This window comes from Podarcis vaucheri (genome assembly GCF_965113315.1).
Source record: "Podarcis vaucheri genome assembly, chromosome: 1".
NCBI lineage: Eukaryota > Metazoa > Chordata > Lepidosauria > Squamata > Lacertidae > Podarcis > Podarcis vaucheri.
In genome coordinates, this window is record NC_138759.1 from 106,418,666 (window position 1) to 106,437,438 (window position 18,773).

Consider the following 18,773-nt stretch of genomic DNA (forward strand, 5'->3'; position numbering starts at 1 on the left):
TATAATTGACAGAGAGCCCAACTATGCTGTCACCTGGGCTGCAGTCCTATACAAATGTACTTAGGCATAAGTCCCACTGCATTTAATGGGACTTACTTTAGCCTCAATAGGATTAGACTCTTAAGTTTCATAAACAGTGGAGGAGAATTTTCAGGAAGGTCACAAACCTGGAGTTAGAAGGGGAGTCAGACATGCTGGTGCTCAAAATCAATACAGTAGTACCTTGGTTGTCGAACGGCTTGGCTCCCAAACAAATCGGATCCCGAACGCCACAAACTTGGAAGTGTTCCAATTTGCAAACATCTTTTGGAAGCTGAACTACCAGCTGAACTACCAACGGACTCCCAGAACGGATAAAGTTCGACAACCAAGGTACCGCTATAGTGGCTACAGAACCACTGTCTGCATAGTGCTCATGCTCTTTTCTCCCAGGACCTTGAGCTGGAACTATGCAAGCAACGGGTGGACAATGGTGCGGCTTCCAGGCAGTCTCTAGGACAGTAGGCAGAAACTGCAAGAATCCATGCAGACTGTTCACCCTACCAGCCTGGGCAGAGCAGCTATCCAGCATTGAGAGTAATGAGAGGGGATGGGTTTGAATTGAAGCAAGATTTCAGTTTAGGATGGAAGTAGTGAAGGGAAGGCACTCCTGTCAAGATGCTGTTTAATATCCCCTTAATCTTGGTCCACAGATTTTTCTGGAATGCACACAACTTAGACGATGATCACCTGGTACTCACTTGTCAAACAAACAGGTACTTTATTAAAAAAACCGCACCACCCACTGAAAGACCTGTAACACACCCAAGATAAGTTATCTGACATCTCTCATTTGAATACCATTTGTTTTCTCATTAAATTGCTGGAGAATGGTGGGATGGAATTCAGCATGGCACTAAAAGGGTGCTTTAAAAGATGTGGCACTGATATGCTCACTCTGTGCAGTCAGTCAAGCTGGACTCTGAAGCACAATGCACAGTGCTCCCCCAGATCAGAACCCTCCTTTTTTTGAAATAAATTTTATTTCTGCATTTTCTGTTTTACATAAATTCATTACCACAACCCTCCTTGACCACTTTTACCTGCTTGACATACGACTTTGAACTGTGATTATGGTTCTTGTTTGCCTGCATAGAGGATGGTGATATGTGTAGATCAGTAGCTTTTGCATGCCTAGAATATAGCCTACTGTACAAAGGTCTGGGTCACATACATTGTTCCATCCATTTTGCCTCTGGAATGTGTAAGGTGGTCTGCAAGGGAGTGCAACCCGCGACTTAAGAAAAAGTTCCAAGCTTTAGAGCAGCGTGTAATTATGTATGATGATAAAGGAAATGCTCAAGCTCCACCTTTTAAAAATGTTTTCTGCTTGTTTAGGTCTAACCACTCAGAGATAAGACATGTAGGCATAGAGACTAGATGTTTTTGTTTGATTTATTGTAGAAAAAATGTTGTTAATGCAGTTTAATACATCTAAATTCCATAAAACAAATCCATAGAAATCAGGGTACTGTAAGCATGCAGTCTGCATTTTCTTCTGTTTGATGTTTTGGGCTCACAAAAATAACAACACTTTTGTTTTCCTTGAAAGCCACTAAAAGCAGAGAGATAGCAAAACATGCGACACTGTACACATTTGCATAGTATATTTTACCCAGCATGCCTGTAGAATGCTACACATACGGTATCTATAGAGTAAAAAGAAGAAGGGGCAGATCTGCAAAAAGGAAAACAACTAAATAGAAAATGTCTGTTATTTTGGTTTTGCAAAGGCATTTAATTCCAATACCCATAATGCACCCAAAATGTCTCCCACATGTGGGATAGCCATAATGTCCAGAGAACTCAATGGGAAACAAGTTTGGGTCAGCGCTGAGATATTTTGTACAGATTAGTGTACTTTCCTCAAGGTCTCAGGCTGAGATACTAGATTATTCACATCACACTATTATGCAACAACAAATTCCCTTTCCGGATTCTTTGTGTACACGAGAAGGAGCTCAGGCACAATTTCAGAGGTCATACAAATTTTACTCTAGATGATACATTCCTTGCGGAGGCAGTTACAGACTACCTTCCACTCCCATCTCATTATGGACTCCCAAAAGGAGCATAATGAGTTCAATCCTTAGATGGTTTATACTTGGGAGTTTGTTTGTGCAAGTTCGAGTCTTTGCAATTGTTACATTTCAAAGGCAAAACTGTTATTACAAGTTGTGTGATATTTCAATGGGATATTTTACTCAATAGGTCGGGCCCGGGGGTTTAGATATATTATGGGATATATTTTTCAGTCTTTCTTTGCAAAAGAAAAAGCATGAAATTCAAGTGAACACAAAATTAGAGCTCACTTATAAATTGAAATTCTAGAACATGGGGGAAAGAAGTAAGGTCGGAGAACGATATATTTAAGAAAAACCCAGGCCTGTTGATTTTGAAAAGCTAATTCACACTGAGTTTATTGGATACACTTTCATAGCAAATAAGTAAATTGCTTGGCTCTGAAATGAACTGGTGAAGAAGTCTAATGCAATAAAACGATGTGCTGGAAAATGCAGATCAATTTCTTAATCTGGAACCAATGATTTACCCAACTCCTCCCCCCCCCAAAAAAAAACCCACACCAAAACCCTTACAATGGCAGATCCAGCAATGTAAATGTAAATTTGTGCTATTTCAAATGTGCTTTTTTCTAGCTCCATATTTTTGGCAAAATATATTTTTCTGTAATTTTATAATGTACAATATAGTGTCTTGAGACTTCGTTTGATTTTTCTACTGCTAATACGAAATAAGTACAATAAATAATAGAGCCTTTTTTTAAAAAAAATGTTAATAAGACATATGATGAATACTTGCGAGATCTCTGGGGATAGATCCTGAGATTACTTAGCACTGGGCATAATGTTTAGTCATAGAACTATAACATTTAAAGGAGCCATTTTCAGCAGTGAGACTTTAGTAGGTGATAGAAGCTGGAGGATCCAATCCCCCAAATTGCAATGCACAGGCCATTGCTTGGAAATTCTAGTGATTCTTGTGCTCAAAAAGGCAAATCTATTCAGTAATACTAAGATGCAAATGTTTTCCACAGTAGCTTTCTTCTTTTCCACTACAGTTTAAAATACAATAGCTACTAAGTGCACCTAAAAAAGAATTATAAATGATGTTAAAATTTGTTTTCCCCCTGTCACCTTGAAAATACTTCCTTTGGATCAAAGGAATTGATGTAAAGAGGAAGTTTTTCTATGCTAGTTTTCTGGAAAAATATTCCACAAATTTCAGGGAAAAAATAGTGTCTTCGTTATTTATAACTAAATAAATTTCATCCTAGTTTGAGTCTACAGCCCTTAGTCCAAATCCATTCGTTTAGGTATTTTCTACTCTTTTTCGACATTGTATGTTTCGGATCTGAAAGAATACGTAATACCAAGCCAGTTAGTTTGTTTGTGGTAACAAAAGGGAACAGTGTTGCTTTTGCCAAATTTGATAGTGGCTAGGCTAATATTGTTGCAATCCATCTAGCCACTAAAATCTGGAGTGGATCCTAGAATAAGTGTTTTGATGATTGTATGTCTATTGGTTTTTTAAAATAAAAAATTAAGGTAATGATGAATCATGGGGGAGGAGGTGGAATCAATTGTAGTAGCACTCCTTTTAACCAAGCAACCATGCAAATTAAATTAAATACAAATCTGCATGAATTGCATAATTTCCTTTTCAAATAAGTTTCCAACTTTCAATTCAGTGGTCAATGTATGAAATATATTGTGGATATAATTTTAGAAAAAGGGCTTTGCCTTATGTTTTATTAATTTTGGACTTTTAAAGAATCGTGAGCATCATGGAGTCCACATAGAAACCATTGCAAAACTTTAGCACAACAAAACAATGGAAACTTATGGGCCTTGAATACCCCAATCAAAAACAAGCTTTTAAAGAAAGAGTACTTAGATTTAAACAAGCTTTGGAACTACACATCTTAAACCTAATTCAATGAGATTACAAGGATTCTAAAACAAAGCAGAAGACTCCTGTTGGCAGCTCTAGAGATAGAAATCATGTACTCAACAGCAGAAAATCCCTGGTTTCAAGTACTGTACTCTGGCGTTAAATAATGTAAGATGAAGCAGCAGGATTGTTGCAGAGAGACTCACAGCTTTCCTATTCATTTCCTATATGGAAGGTGCTTTCTGCGCAGAAAAAGTATTCTGTTTAAAGTAGCTTATCTGTCCTCAAACTGAATTTGAAGTGCAGTTGTGGATCTGCGTAACTACCATTATATGACAAACAATCTGTATTGTTCAAAATACAGCTACTAGGCTATTGACTAGGACTGGTGGCTGGAACAGTATTTCAGCAGTCATTAAAGTCCTTAATTTGCAACCGTTGTCAGGCACAATTCAAAGTGCTGGTGCTTAGCATTAAAGCCCCTACATGGCTTGGGACAAGGTACTGAAAGAACGCCTGCTCCCTGATCAGCCTGTCTGAGCAAATACACTTTTTGAAGACTCTCCCACCCAGAAACAATAGCTCTCCTTTCCCTTTTCTGATGAGGGACAAGCTATCTGAGGTAAGGTGCCATGGCCAGAGGAAAATCTTGGTAACTTTGTTAGTGAAATTTCCTCCCCAGGGCGGTTCCCCTGTCACCAACACACTTACCCTTATTTGGTACAAGGCAGTAGTGATGTATGGAAGTGAGAGCTGGACCATAAAGAAGGCTGATCGCCGAAGAATTGATGCTTTTGAATTATGGTGCTGGAGGAGACTCTTGAGAGTCCCATGGACTGCAAGAAGATCAAACCTATCCATTCTGAAGGAAATCAGCCCTGAGTGCTCACTGGAAGGACAGATCCTGAAGCTGAGGCTCCAATACTTTGGCCACCTCATGAGAAGAGAAGACTCCCTGGAAAAGACCCTGATGTTGGGAAAGATGGAGGGCACAAGGAGAAGGGGACGACAGAGGACGAGATAGTTAGACGGTGTTCTCGAAGCTACCAGCATGTGTTTGACTAAACTGCGGGAGGCAGTGGAAGACAGGAGTGCCTGGCGTGCTCTGGTCCATGGGGTCACGAAGAGCCGGACACGACTAAACGACTAAACAACAACAACAACATAAATATAACAATTGTTCCAGCTTTTACATTTTTAAATTGAACTCTTTTTAGCTGTGGCATTTATTGTACGTTTGGATTTTCCCCCCTTTCAGTATGCATTTTTATTTTGGTGTAAACTGCCCAGGGACCATAGATGAAGAGTACTGTACAGATTTATTTAAATTACATATCTCAGACCCCATGGAGAGAAAAGCTCTTGTCTCATGAGAGACCTGTCAAAACTAGGGCCGCAACCTTTAATTGTTTAGTTAAATAAATTGAACTGCTTTTTAACAGAATAAAAAGGGACCTCTAACACCCAATTTTTAAAGGGCAACACTTAAAAAAAGAGCTTATAAACATTGCAGATGGAAGAGATTGCCCCTTCACTCTCACACAGGAATGGAATACCTTTTCTAACATACTGCAGGCATATTTCACAAGAGACACCATCAAAAGCAATGCTTGGGGGAACCTGCGGCCCTCCAACTCTCATTGGTCAGTCAGCATAGGCTATGGCCAGGGATTATGGGAGTTGTAGTCACACATCATCTCAAGGGCCACAGATTCCCCAGCCCTGATCTAGAAAAAGAAGTATGCTTTTCTTCTTCTTCTTCTTCTTCAAAACTATTGTTTCATAGTCATTCACAAAATTATGCTGGTTTTATTAGCTTGATGGTGGAGATTTAATCTAATGTTGATGGCTAAAAAATATTGTAATGATTACAAACATTTGTTTAACTATATGGCAGCAGCATACAAAATTTACTTAATAAAGTACTGCTGTAAACACTTTCTTCTTACTCATTTTTTTTTTGGGGGGGGGGAGAGGATCCATTGCAATAGCCCTTCTTTTCCAAGTAAGGGCACACAGAGGGAACATCCCACAGCCAGTTCTAAATGGTATTTTAAAAACAGAGAGGGGCGGGAAAATAAGGGCAAGATGACATGCAGCAAAGCTAAATCTGTAAATTCTTATAATGGTTTATTGGGAAATGCCCTGATTTAATACACTTCATGTTTGTACTTGCACAAAAACCTCTGATTTGAAGGAGTTTCGTTAGTGTAAATGTAGCTCCTTTAAATCAGAAATTGAGGGTGAGAAGCAGTCAAGAGGTAGGTAGCAGAAATAGCAAGAGACAATATTCTTGCTAGGGAACTTAAAGTGAGTGAACTGAGTGCAAGATGAAGCAATTCAAACTGAAACTCCCTGACCTAGATATTTTTTTTAGACCCAAGTGTCGTATTTTATTTTGGATTTTAAAGCAGATACACTTTAAACTCAAAGTGGAGCTTTACTGAGATCCAGTTATTCTTATGAGGTTTTTGCTGCAGGGTTGACTTTAATAAACGGTATGGCTACAAAACATTATCCATTTTCGAATGTACATGCCATGAGAAAACTGTTTTAACTACACAAGTTGCAAAAGAGCCCAACAATCAGATCTTTAAAATACAGTTTGGCAAAGCAAATCAAGGCAGAGGGAAACAACCCATGTAACAAGGTAACTTTGATATACTTGATTCAATTGTTGGTGCAGCACCCCAATTGGCACAAATACCCTGCCAGCATCAAGAGTGCAACCAATGCATTTGTCTGCTTTTAAAATCTTTATGCAGATGTATGCTAAGGCCATCATATCAAGACAGTCCCATCCCCGGAAAAAACAAAGCCAACCCTCAAATGCTTTAAAATGGAAACAAGGTGACACGTTCTTAAAACACTTTGAAATACCTGTATATAGACCGATTGGTATAAGAAGCAGCGTAACAGGATCGTAATAAGGTCTTATATTAAAAGCAGGAAATTATTCATGCAGCTCAATCCTTTGCATATTCCTATGGGCGTAATTCATACAATTCAGTGCCGCTTACTCCCAAAGTCAAATGTGCACAGAATTGTAGCCATAGCCTTATTTATTTGGGTCTCCATTAATTTTTTACAGAAAACCAATGCAGGGCGGAGGGCGAGATAACATAGGCTTTTAATGTTTACGTAGGTAATAACCAGTGTTTTTCTTTTTTCTTTTAAACAGTGCATTTAAAGAAACACCATTTTTAAAAAGGCATTCACCCAAACTGAAAATGTGCTACTGTGACACAATATGGGCTCAATTCAGTCCACTATGGGAACAGTGTTCGCCTGTGGAGAGATCACCACCTCAGAACAGTGTTGTTCCCTCTGAACATGTGGAGGCAACACTTAGGGCCATTACAAGGGATGGACACCTCTGTGCTATACCTCTGGCCAGCCTTCCCACCTCTGCTTGCCCAAAGAACGCATTCTCAGATCTTGCATTTCTTGGCCAGGTGGGAGATGTGGGATCTGCACCCATAATAAACTAGGTGAAGCCCAACGTCAACTGTTTTCTTTTGGGTGCTTCTCTTTGCTATGAGTACGAATTAAGAAAACCACTGATAAAATCCACCATAGTTATTTCTGTGTAGGCATTATCTGAGTGTGAACCAGTTGCAGGCACCAGCAAGTAAAACCTAAGGAAGTTGGCACCATTCAGATAGCATTTTTACTAGACAGCATAACAAAAAAGACTCTCTATCAAATGGACTAGTAGGCTAAAGTAATTTTGCAGCCTGAGAAGATAATGCAGGTTTAGGATTATTTCCACTATGTGGATCTTTACTTTTTACTAGATTGTCAAAGAAGACTTAGGGGGGAGGGGGGAAGTTCCCAAAGGCTTTAAAACTAATTTATTTTCTTTCTGAAATGCTAAAAGCATAATCTCATTTACTAGGGAAAATACATTTGAGTGCCATTGCAGCGATCCACCATAAAATGCAAATATCTTCAAGCAGTTAAATGGTCTGGTCAATAATGTTACTAGAGAATAAAGAGCATTCTAGTCTAGATCTACATATTTCAGTGCATTCATGGCAATTAATACTTTAATGAGGACATAAAAGGAACTTGTAAAACTTTTAAGAAATGTTTTTTCCTAATGCCTTCTCTTTCATGCAGATGAATATGCAGTACATGTAACCAAGACATAAAAAGTACTGTAAAATGCTCCATTGGGCTATAGCATAAAATATGGCAGATCATGCTGCCAGTTCGGTGCCCAGTACTGAAGCAGTCACTCAGGCCGAACTCAATGAAACTGCAATGATATCCACACTAACTTGGTGTGTCCTGTTTACAATATGTAACTAGAGCAGAAGTCGCTACCAAAGGATTTGGGGGTAGCTGCCTCTGGGATGAATTTCAAAAAGAGAGAGAACTAGGCAGCTTCATAGAGAAGTCTATGAATGGCTACCAGCCAGGGTAGCAAAATGGAAGATTCATGTTCAGAGGCACTGTACCTCTGAAAATCACATGTTGTAGGGAAGCCCATCACCTTCATGTCCTATCTGGCTTGCAAGAACAACTAAACATTGTAGGAAACCGAACACAGGACTCGACGCACTCAGCAAGGAAATTCTTACGTTCTTAATGCCCTTGGACTTAACTTCTGGGTTAATTGCACAAAGCTGCACTCAGCATAATTCCCCTTGCAGGGAAGCAGTTTCTGCAGTTTCCTCCTTTTGTGCTCCTTCAAAGTCCATTCTGGAAGGGCAGGGGACTCTCCAGAACAGAATGAGAAGACACATGGCGGGCTACAAGGGAAAGGGGCAGTTTGCAAATTTGCCTTCTCCACTCCTTCCTCCAGGCAGGGAGCTTCTGATGGATCTGGGTGCCTTCCATGAATGGAATCCCTTCCATTCATGGAGGGGACTCTCTGGATTTACTCCATAGCACTGAGGGCTAAGGCTGAGTTGATCAAAGACTACAAATATGTCCCTCACCTTATGTTCTCTTGCCCTGTTCCTTGTTTTAGCTATTCAGACATCTATTATCTGCCTGCTTCCAAATAGTGAAGTATTAACTCCACTTGCAGCCTTAGAAGAATCTTCCTCAGCAACTCTACTTTGGGCTGTACGTTATACTTTAAAATCATTCATATTATGAATATTGGAGGAACTTGGTTTTCAGACCCTCACACCAAGAGTTACTCAAGGGGGATAAATAACAGAAGCATTTTAGTCAATTTGCTCCAAGTAGACTGCAAGCTAAACATTTTGGGTCAAATTGCTTTTGAAACCTATTTTAACAGTGACTCTTGTAAAGAAAATAGATGGGAAAAACTAAGACTTACATTTTCAGCAGTTAATTTTGATGTTAAAAAGTAGGGATGCCATCTTCTAAAGAGTGATCCTACTCTGTTTTCCTTCTGAAAACATAACTTGTAAATCTTTGAGTTGCAATTACAGGTTAGGTTTATTTGAATATTTCTAAAAATATAATTAATCTCTGGTTGTAATACATAATCCACATAGACTTTCTCTCTCAAGTTTATCAGGTTGTTGCTTTCACTCGTGAGAAACAGAAACAATTTGTGGGAAATGTTTCCATGTTGCTTGGTGAAGTGCAGGTTTTTATAACACGGAAAGCACAGTTTATAGTATTTGTTATGTGGCTGGATATGCCCCATGTAAGGGCGAATGGACACAATGGAGTGGTAATTGGAGCATTTGTGTGTTTTTTGGCACAGCACTGAAGGGGAAAGCTCAGAGCCAAGAGGAACTGTAGAAGAAAATGACGCTTTCAATTTGTCCTCCATACTTAAAATGTACAAATATTACACAATGCAACCATGCACTAGTTTCTAGCCAAGTTGGCACTAATATAATTCCACTAATATTTTACTCTGGCTTGAGATTCTTCCAGTTGTTTAAAAGATGATGAGCATAGTTGAAATTTAGAAGTTGGACAGTTTTACGATTCTGATCAGAAGGATAATTGTGACCAGAAGGTGACAGAATGACAATAAATTAGCATGATTCGGGTTATTAGAGCTGAGAGATGTACAAGGCTCTTGCCCTTTTCTCTGTCCTTTGCAGCAATTAGACATGGATGTGTCCAGCTAATCACAGTTTCCTGTTTTGTCTAACCCAGGAAAACCTGGTTAGGAGGTTTGGAACAAGCCAGGAAACACAGGGTTTGGAAGTGTCTTAAGATCCTGGCTTGTTCATAACCTGGTAACCACAGTTTCTGCAGTTCAGATGAAATGGGAAACTGTGATTAGTTGGAGGGTTTCAGGTTTAAATTGTTATAAAGGGATGAGTGAAGGATACATATGCACAGAGAAAATTATCATGCACATCTCAGCATTTTGGTATGTGGCCATTTTTAAGTGTTGTTTTTCTAGGTTTGAGAACAGTGAAAGTACTAACGCAAGGAGTCCTGTTTTTAAAATCCCAGAATGAAAAATGATAAATCTTTATAACAAAGTTAATTTACTTATACTGGGTAAAAGGCATGCATGCCATTGTAAGACATAGGTCTGACAGCAAGAAAAGTGCCATTTTAAAAAGCAAATAAAGCAGAAAATGAAAACAAGTGTTCATTTGACACAAGGCAGCAAAATATCTGAAGTATTGAAATCACCAGTTATATAATTTTATAGTGAAAAGTATAGGCACAATTCCTAGGTTTGTAGCAAGACTGCTGAAAAAGGTCATTTTGATGAGGAAAACTTTCAAGTTTGCCTACAGTCCAGACCCATAAAAATCCATGTTTCCCTCCAGCCAGTTAGAAATAATCACACTATCAATAAACACATATTTCCCGAAGGGCATTTCCAGACAATACTCTTTTGTGCAGCAACTGCACAGCTACTCATTTCCTTCAGGGTATCCTGATATTTTTTCTTAACAAAACCACTTCAGCTGTTGGCATATCTCATTTTCCCTGCACTCAAAGCACAGTGTTTTGTTGCAGGCGAAAACAAGATTCTTCCCCCAGCTAGCCCATCAATTACAATACCAAGTGCGGTATAGAATTTGGCAGAACAAGGTTCAGTGGCACAAACTGGACAGAGCCTTTAATAGGAGTAGTGATAAATAACAACTTCTCCATCTTCCAGATTTCCATCATTTCGTGGATTTTTTAGAAAGTTTAAATTTTCTAAGTTATGGTACTCACTTTTCTGGAGGCCCTGAGCTTCCTCTTTAACAGCTCAATCAAAACAACATGTATACTCAGAAGTAAGTCGCACTGTGTTGGGTAGGGCTTTCGTCCTAGTGTGTTCAGGACTGCAGCCTAAAGTGCCCTTTAAAACGTATGTTTGCGCAAAGCTTCCCTCAAGGAATAGCAATGAATTAAAACCAAGGGAGGTTCAACCTCAAGCTTCCAGGACTAAGCTAGAAAAATTCACGGTACATTCGAAGTCTAGGTGATTCCTTTCAGAACTAACATTTCTTATACAGTACGTGCCTTGTCTGTGTTCAACAGTGTTCAACAGTGAACTCTGTCATGGTAGCTAGTAGTTCCAATAATCATGTGGCTCTTTGAGACTGATTTTATAAATTCTATATATATAATTTAGTAACACACACACACACACACACACACACACACACACACTATTCACATTTCAGTCTAGGAATCAGGCATGTACATTATTTTGTTTTTAGTTACTCCTGAATAACTATCCCTAGTGAGTAGGAAGCTCTTGGAAATTATTTCAGCTTAGTCCTAGAAACTCAACTTTGCACAGACATAGAAACCACCTGATTCTTCCCTAGAGCCTCTTGATACAGTATAGGTATTTTGTGCCATTTCTACTACATCAGTGGTGACTAACCAGGGCCACTCCAGATGTTGCTGAATTGCAATGCAAATCCCATCAGCCCCAGCCAGCATGGTCAATGGCCAAGGATGATGGGAGTTGTAGTTCAACATCATGGAGGGCTATGGTTAGCCACCCTATCCTACAGCAAATTCTCACTACTTCTTGTACCTTTAGCGCCCCTCTTTTCTTTTCAAGTTTGTGTGTGCTTCCCGTCTCTAGCACTGCAGCACACCTCTCTCTTAAAAAGGGAAGTAAACAGCTACCCCTCAGCAGCCTTCCTTGTATGGAGCTGAGATTAGAAGAACCACAAATATTACACTCAGAATACCGCCCCTCTTTTAGAATTGTCTGGAAAAGACCTACAATTTTGGTTTTTAATGTATTCCACACTGCCGCATTCCAATGGTTACTTTTACATTGTTAAAAGATTTGGAGAAAATAAACATTTCCATTGCCCTATTATAAATATCCAAAGTTGTAGAGCACATGCTATTGTTAGGCAGAGTGAGACAGCTGTATCAGGCATCAGATACTGTGGGATGGAGGTGCCATTGAACATTCTTCCTCGGCTCCCTGGCCATTCCCCTCTGCTGGGGATCAGAATTACGTGTGCCAAATTACCAGTCATGCGCCCCCTAAACTAGCAGTAGAGGATACTGTCACGTTGCCAGTGCCCAGTCAGCTGGGAGGAACCATCTTGTTCTTTGCCTTAGCAAAATGTCTTTGGCCAACCTTCTCCGTGGATGCTATGATTTTCGGTCATTCATAGAGTGATTCATCTATAGAGCTTCTACATGTATGGGTGTCCCCACTCATTTCAATGAAGAACCAGCCCTGTACACACAAAGGACGTGTGTGTGTGTGTGTGCAGAGCTTCCTTTTACACTTAAATGCATGAGGAGAACCAAACACAAGCAGGAACTCTGCATATGTACTGCAGCACAAATGGAATCTGGATCAAGATGGAAGACTGTAAGGCATGACTTTATATAGGGTTTTTGATGAAGTATTTTTTGCTGTATGCGAGAGGTGATGCATTCAGACCAGGAAAAAATAGCTTCAAACATCATACTTTATAACACAATATAGAAAATGGTTTGTCATTCTCCAGAAAGCGCCTGAGAACAACAAGTCCTCAAATTTTAGGGGCATCCTCACTAAAGCACTGCTCCTGAAGTGCTTCAGTTGGAATTATCTTTGTTTATTTTTTGTGCAAAACCATCATGCTACTATGGTCTGTTGACAAATCACTGAGAAATATGCTCTTAAATCTTTGGTAGGAAAAATGATGATACCATAGTTCTTCTGGATATATTAATACACACATTTAAGCCCTAGTATGAATGCATCTTCTTTTTCCTCCCTGTGAGTGCAAGGCCAATTTGTTGTTGACCCAAGTAGAACATTAAGATGGTTATGAGCTTTGTGCCCGATACAGATTATTAGTAGTGCTTAAGCATTGTTAGCCAACGAAATAAAAAATAACCAAATTCCCAAAAGTGTCCACATCCTCCAACGAGTGAACAAGCCCTGCTCATACCTTCACAAGACCTGGGTGCAGGGAGAGGGGATCAGGGCTCTACACATGTAGAACTGTACATGCAATTAGGGACTTGGATCGCGCCAGAAGAGCCTTCAGCAAAACAGCCACACCCTATGCTTAGCATGTGATAGCTGAGGCAGGGCCAGCTAGCAAAATCCCACGCATCCACTTCACACACTTCGAAGGTGTGACTGGGATTAAAGGAGCATGTTTCCAGGACAGTGAATGTGTGCCCACATCCACCACCACCACCACATTAAAAATGGTTAGGCTTCTTCACTCCTAGTTTATTTAAAGTTCCTGAAATAGTTCTATATTGTCATTAGCAAAATGCAAAAAAAACTATCGACATCATACAGTTTGCTGCAATGCATATGCTGGGAGGAGAGAGAGAAAAAACTCATCCCATACAGATCACTTTAAACTGGAAAGTAGTCTAACTGCTGCATTCGCTCATCGTTTTTGGCACTATTGACTGCTTACATTTGGTTAATCTGAAATAAATACATTAAAATTGTTTTATTTTTATCCGTATTTATCTATCTATATAAATTCACCTTCTGATAAACAAGTTCTATAGCTTTTATTTATTTTGCTTATAATGGTTTCATTATTCTTCATTATTTTATTTTATTTTATTTTTAAACTGACCGCAACATGCTCAGGTTGACTTTCCAGTCAATTTCGCCCAAATTCCAACAGGAATTGGTTTATAAATTGGTTCCAACTGGAACTGGTCATTTGGAATTTCCAGTGCAGGAAATCATTTTATATGCGCTTCAACAGGTAATCCTAAATTACAAATTGATGTGTCTAATAGTGTCTAATGAAGAGAAAAGGTACTGATTCTAAAATTAAATCTCTACATTGGAAATAAAACACATCTAAAGTGACTGGGCAAACTATCTTCTTCCTAAACATATGAAGGGCATGATCTGTATGTTTCACCCCTTTTTATATAGCATTAAACGGCGGCAGCCTGTAAGCATAGTAAAAACCATGCCGCAACTGCCGAATCGAGTTGATTCGTTTGGCCTAGCTATGTTATGGCAAGTTGGCAACAGACAAGTACCATTTCCCCCCAGGTTCTTGTATTCAAAGCCTATGTCGGGAATCATGGCTGTATCCTCCAGGAGACCCTCTGTTTCTGTGAGGTTTGTAGGAGTCCTGGTATGAGTCGGAGTACTCTTCTTCCACAAGCGGGTAATGATCTCGGCTGTGTTGGGAACTGGAAGACAAGCGGTTCCTGCTCTTCCGAGCTCTTTCGTTGTGGTAGTTTTCATCAGAGGTCATTAGGCTCCGTCGTTCAATTGGAGAGTTCTCAGTAGAATGATTGCTATGCCTCATTCGTTGGCTCTATAAATAGTAAAGAATTCAAGGTTTTTTTAAAAAACAACAACAACAAAGGGGTGTGGGGGGGAGTTGGGAGAAACAATTTCATTTTGCTCCTTCTGAATTAGTTGCATTCTTGTTCTGAGAGGGCCTTCAGAATCCATATGCTCCCATCATTCATTTAAGAGACATTTGGCTGCTATTTTGTATACTTGGGAATACAGTCTGGTTTCAAAGCTGATGTGAGAAAACAGTGGAGCGTGATGTCTTCTAGACGACATTATTTTAAAACATTTGGCAGGGAGAAGGGATTCTCAACAGGAGGCTCAGGATTCAGGTTCAGGATACATTGCCTGATGAGGAATTTTAAGACTTGTATTTTTAGTCTGTGATCTTTTGGGAATTCAAAATAAGACCTTCTCCAAAATGTAGCTCTTAAAAAGCATATTGAGTTATACTTCCATTGCGGGCAATTCTAAAGTCGCCTACTTTTCTCCCATTGATTTACAATGTTTTATTTGTAACCCTTTCTTGTTCAGCATATACTAATAGAGCTTACCCTTCCTTCAATTGCAATTCTCATCCTATTCTTCATAGGCTTTATCAATATTTATTATTATTATTTCTGAACTATTTTACCCAATGAAATTTAAGACCATCGGATATATGGAATGTTTCACTGGTGCTGCTTTCCCTCTGTTTAACTCTCCACACTGGATTGAAGTGGGTAAATTAGCTAAGCTGTTATTTTTGTAGTCAATTCAATGGTCAGTAGCAGCTTGCAGGCATACTGTAGGCATTTTTTTTCAAGGTAGTCAGAGTACTTTCTTTGCAGAGATCATTAGCTTCCTTGGAAAACTATATAATGAGTTCCCAAGGTCCTATGGCGGGAAGCCACACTAGTCATACTGGCTTGAAACTTGTTTAAATACGTAGAACACCCACACAATCTTATTGTGGTCTGCCTAGAATTGAACCTCAGCCTCATTCAATCATACCCACTGTAGCAACTTCCTCTCAGAAGACCTTGAAATGCGGCTCCTGAAGTGTCCCAGCCCATTGTTAGCATGGATGAAGTTGACTCAGCATTTAAACAAAGTGGGCCCTTATCTAGACTCCCTTACACCTAACAGAATCCTATTTAGACTGCAGTCACTGCAACATATCTCAGATCGAGACATACTAGCTTAAGTTTATATATATATATATATATATATATATATATATATATATATATGCATGCCTAAATGGTATGTGCCTAAATAATTTGCTTTTTCCACATCCTTTTGGATTTGCATAGTGTCAAAGTTCAAGAAAAGGGGCTTACCAACACAAAGACACTGGAAAATGAAACGTTTTCACATAAAAAAACAAGCATGTGTGCACGAAACTCAAACTGTTGCTTACACAGTCAACCAGTCACTAAGCAGAAACAACACCATGTGACAAAGCTGGCCTTACAAAATCAAACATAAATTTGAAATTTAGATACTTCAGCATACATGCATTGGGGACGACGACGACGACAGCACTTCAATAGTGATACGAGTGTATTTTATGTTGTGAACCGCCTTTGATCTTCAGATGAAGGGCGACATACAAATTTTAAAAATAGTAATAATAATAATAATAAGGAAAAAAGTGATTGTTGATCTAATTTTCAGGAATGTTGCTAACTTGCTAAGCTCTTCAGCTGACATACAGTGGAAAGTGTACACATATCAAAAGCCACACAAATGTGCCAAGCTCTTTAGTGAAATTGATCTCTGTGCACATCTTGGTCTTGCATTTACAAACATACAGAACTCGTACTGAAAAGACATATTTTTCTCCAAATTTAGTAAAGCACGTACTTCTCATTAAGGACTATTTACATGCCACGTTTGAAGTTTCAAAGGCCAGCCGTTTTTGAGCTATCCCTGTGGAAAAAAATGGTCAGAATCTTTTTATAATGGGAATAATATTTTATCCATCATTAAAAAAAAAAAAATCAAACAGATGAATGAATTTTGCTAAGGTGTTGCCTCTGGGGAGAAACGAGGCAAATGGGAGAGAATTTCCGTCTTATAACTTTTGTGAACTGGTCAACATATGAAAAATAAATGAAAACTATTCAGCAAGCTTTACTATAGCAGCAGTTAGTGGCTTATATTTCTATAACTCACTTATCTTCTAAGAACGTTCTGTGCAGCTTTTTCATGCTAAAAATGCAAAGGTAATTATGTTCATTGCTCTTGATGTCTGCACAGTAGCATTAGCATCATAGATATTCTGTTGCATTCAAACAAAACTACCCAATGTGAAGTCTACTTAATTAACTGAATTTTCTTCTTATTCTCTTGACTAAGGCCAAATACATTACTCATTGACTGTAGCATGGTGACGACTTGTCTTGGGGAATGAGCCATCTCAGACTGATCAACTAGCTAAACAGAACTTCCGTATCACTTGAACGCACAACACTACTAGGACTGAACTGCAAAGAATGCATTTATGAATCAGCCCCAATTGGTTCTGTTTTGCTAATGTTTGCCAGTGAAGCATTTGCCACTGAAAACACACAATGAGAACATCCCCAAGCCCTGGGTCGAGGACTCGAATTTGAATGTGGAGAGGTGTGCACACATTTGAGTCCCCACCCTTTCCAATATGAGATAATACTGTGCACAAAGTAATGGAAATACCCTCATTTGTAGGTATGGGGCAGTGGAGCAGCTGTTGTGCATACATTTATTTTATTTTATTTGCATTTACACAGGGGCCAATGTGTATGTGTGTGATAGATAGATAGATAGATAGATAGATAGATAGATTCCATTCCACCCTTGGTGCAGATATGTGGAATTGTTTACATTCCAGCACAGATTACTATAGTCCCATGAGTGGAACATCCACTCTGTATTGCTTTTGTTTCCTCTCTCTCCAAGAGAAACGACAAGGGGAGAGGCCATGTTTTTCTTTGTCCTGATTTATGTATAATAAATGCGTAGTTTAGTATAGTATCCACGCCTCAAGCCTATCTGTTCTGTGTTTACTCTGTTGAGTAATGTGTGCTCTTGCATGCACAGCAGCATGAGTCGTGGACGCACGTTGGAGGAGGATGACTGACAGATCTCTGCAGCGGCAAGGCTGAGAAGGGAGACACTCCGGCTGGGGCCAAGCCAGTTGGCTTTCCATCCCACGGCTCGATACGGACGAACCACTTTATACATCATCATGAAGCTGATCTGCACTGCTGGCAAAAGCATGGATTCATACCTGTAATCCAGAGATTGCAGTAGGGTAAGGGGATAGTGCAGTGGAGCCTAGGTTTCTTCCAAGCAAAGGTGTCATGGGTGTGCTACTTGTGGTGTGTGTGGCACGCCAGTAGGCCTCAAGATATTCTGCCAAGTGTTCACAAGCATCTTCAAGCTGATTTTCATCCAGAATGACATCAAACATTTCCTGTTCAGAAGAAAGCATGGCATAAACTTTTCAGCTCTGAACAGCTAGACAATGGAGGGTGATAGCCAACATAGTGGGCCCATTGATTTCAATAGGTCCAACTCTAGAGTATATGACTTAGTTGAATATCACCCAGAAGTCTTTGCAAACACTGTCAACTTTGACAGTTTTCATTTGTTCCTCTCGCCCGTTTCGGTCTCCTCCACCACTAAAAAGCATCTCCCACCTTTTCATAGCCTCAGAGTCCATCACAAACCAGAGTGGGAAAAGACTGTCTGGACACAAGTTTGTAAGTGAAAATTATTCATTTGTAAGAAAACGGGGGTGGGGGAGATGCCGTTATTCAATTCAAATGTTTTGATTGCAAATGGATTGTTGCTAAACTGCACAACATAATGAGCAAGTGTATGGCACACAATTAATGCTTGCTTTTGACCTTAATTTATTTTAGCAGCAGGCATGGGTTTTCCCTTCCCTTCAGCTCAACAAGCACAAATCCCTGGAAAATGATTCGGTGACAGGAATGCAATACACTGGACCTCGTAATGTAAACCTGAGAGGGCTTTTATTCTAGTGGTGCCAATTTCTCCAGGACTGGGTGGAAAAGAAGTGGGTTGTCACTGTAACCCTAGATGCCTTAGCACATCACTAAGCATGATGAACAATGGGAGGAGGTGGAAAGATGAGTGCTTCTCTTTGTGAGACTTGTGACCTCTCTTCTAACACATT

At 39.5% G+C, this 18,773-nt stretch overlaps 1 protein-coding gene across 3 annotated transcripts in view; it reads right to left on the reverse strand.

Moving 5' to 3' along the window:
- Window positions 1-1,418: 1,418 nt before the first annotated feature.
- CACNB4 (calcium voltage-gated channel auxiliary subunit beta 4) overlaps window positions 1,419-18,773 on the reverse strand; it is a 154,790-nt gene continuing 137,435 nt past the window's right edge. For 2 of the 3 annotated variants that reach the window (XM_082198473.1, XM_082198474.1), the window contains 2 exons: window positions 17,859-18,044; window positions 1,419-14,624 (listed from right to left, as the gene is read on the reverse strand). In XM_082198473.1, coding sequence (XP_082054599.1) covers window positions 14,364-14,624; window positions 17,859-18,044 — 447 coding nt within the window. In that variant the 3' untranslated portion in view covers window positions 1,419-14,363. Of the gene's footprint in view, window positions 14,625-16,453; window positions 16,520-17,858; window positions 18,045-18,773 lie in introns of all 3 variants that reach the window. The other variant, XR_014213409.1, reaches the window with a different exon arrangement.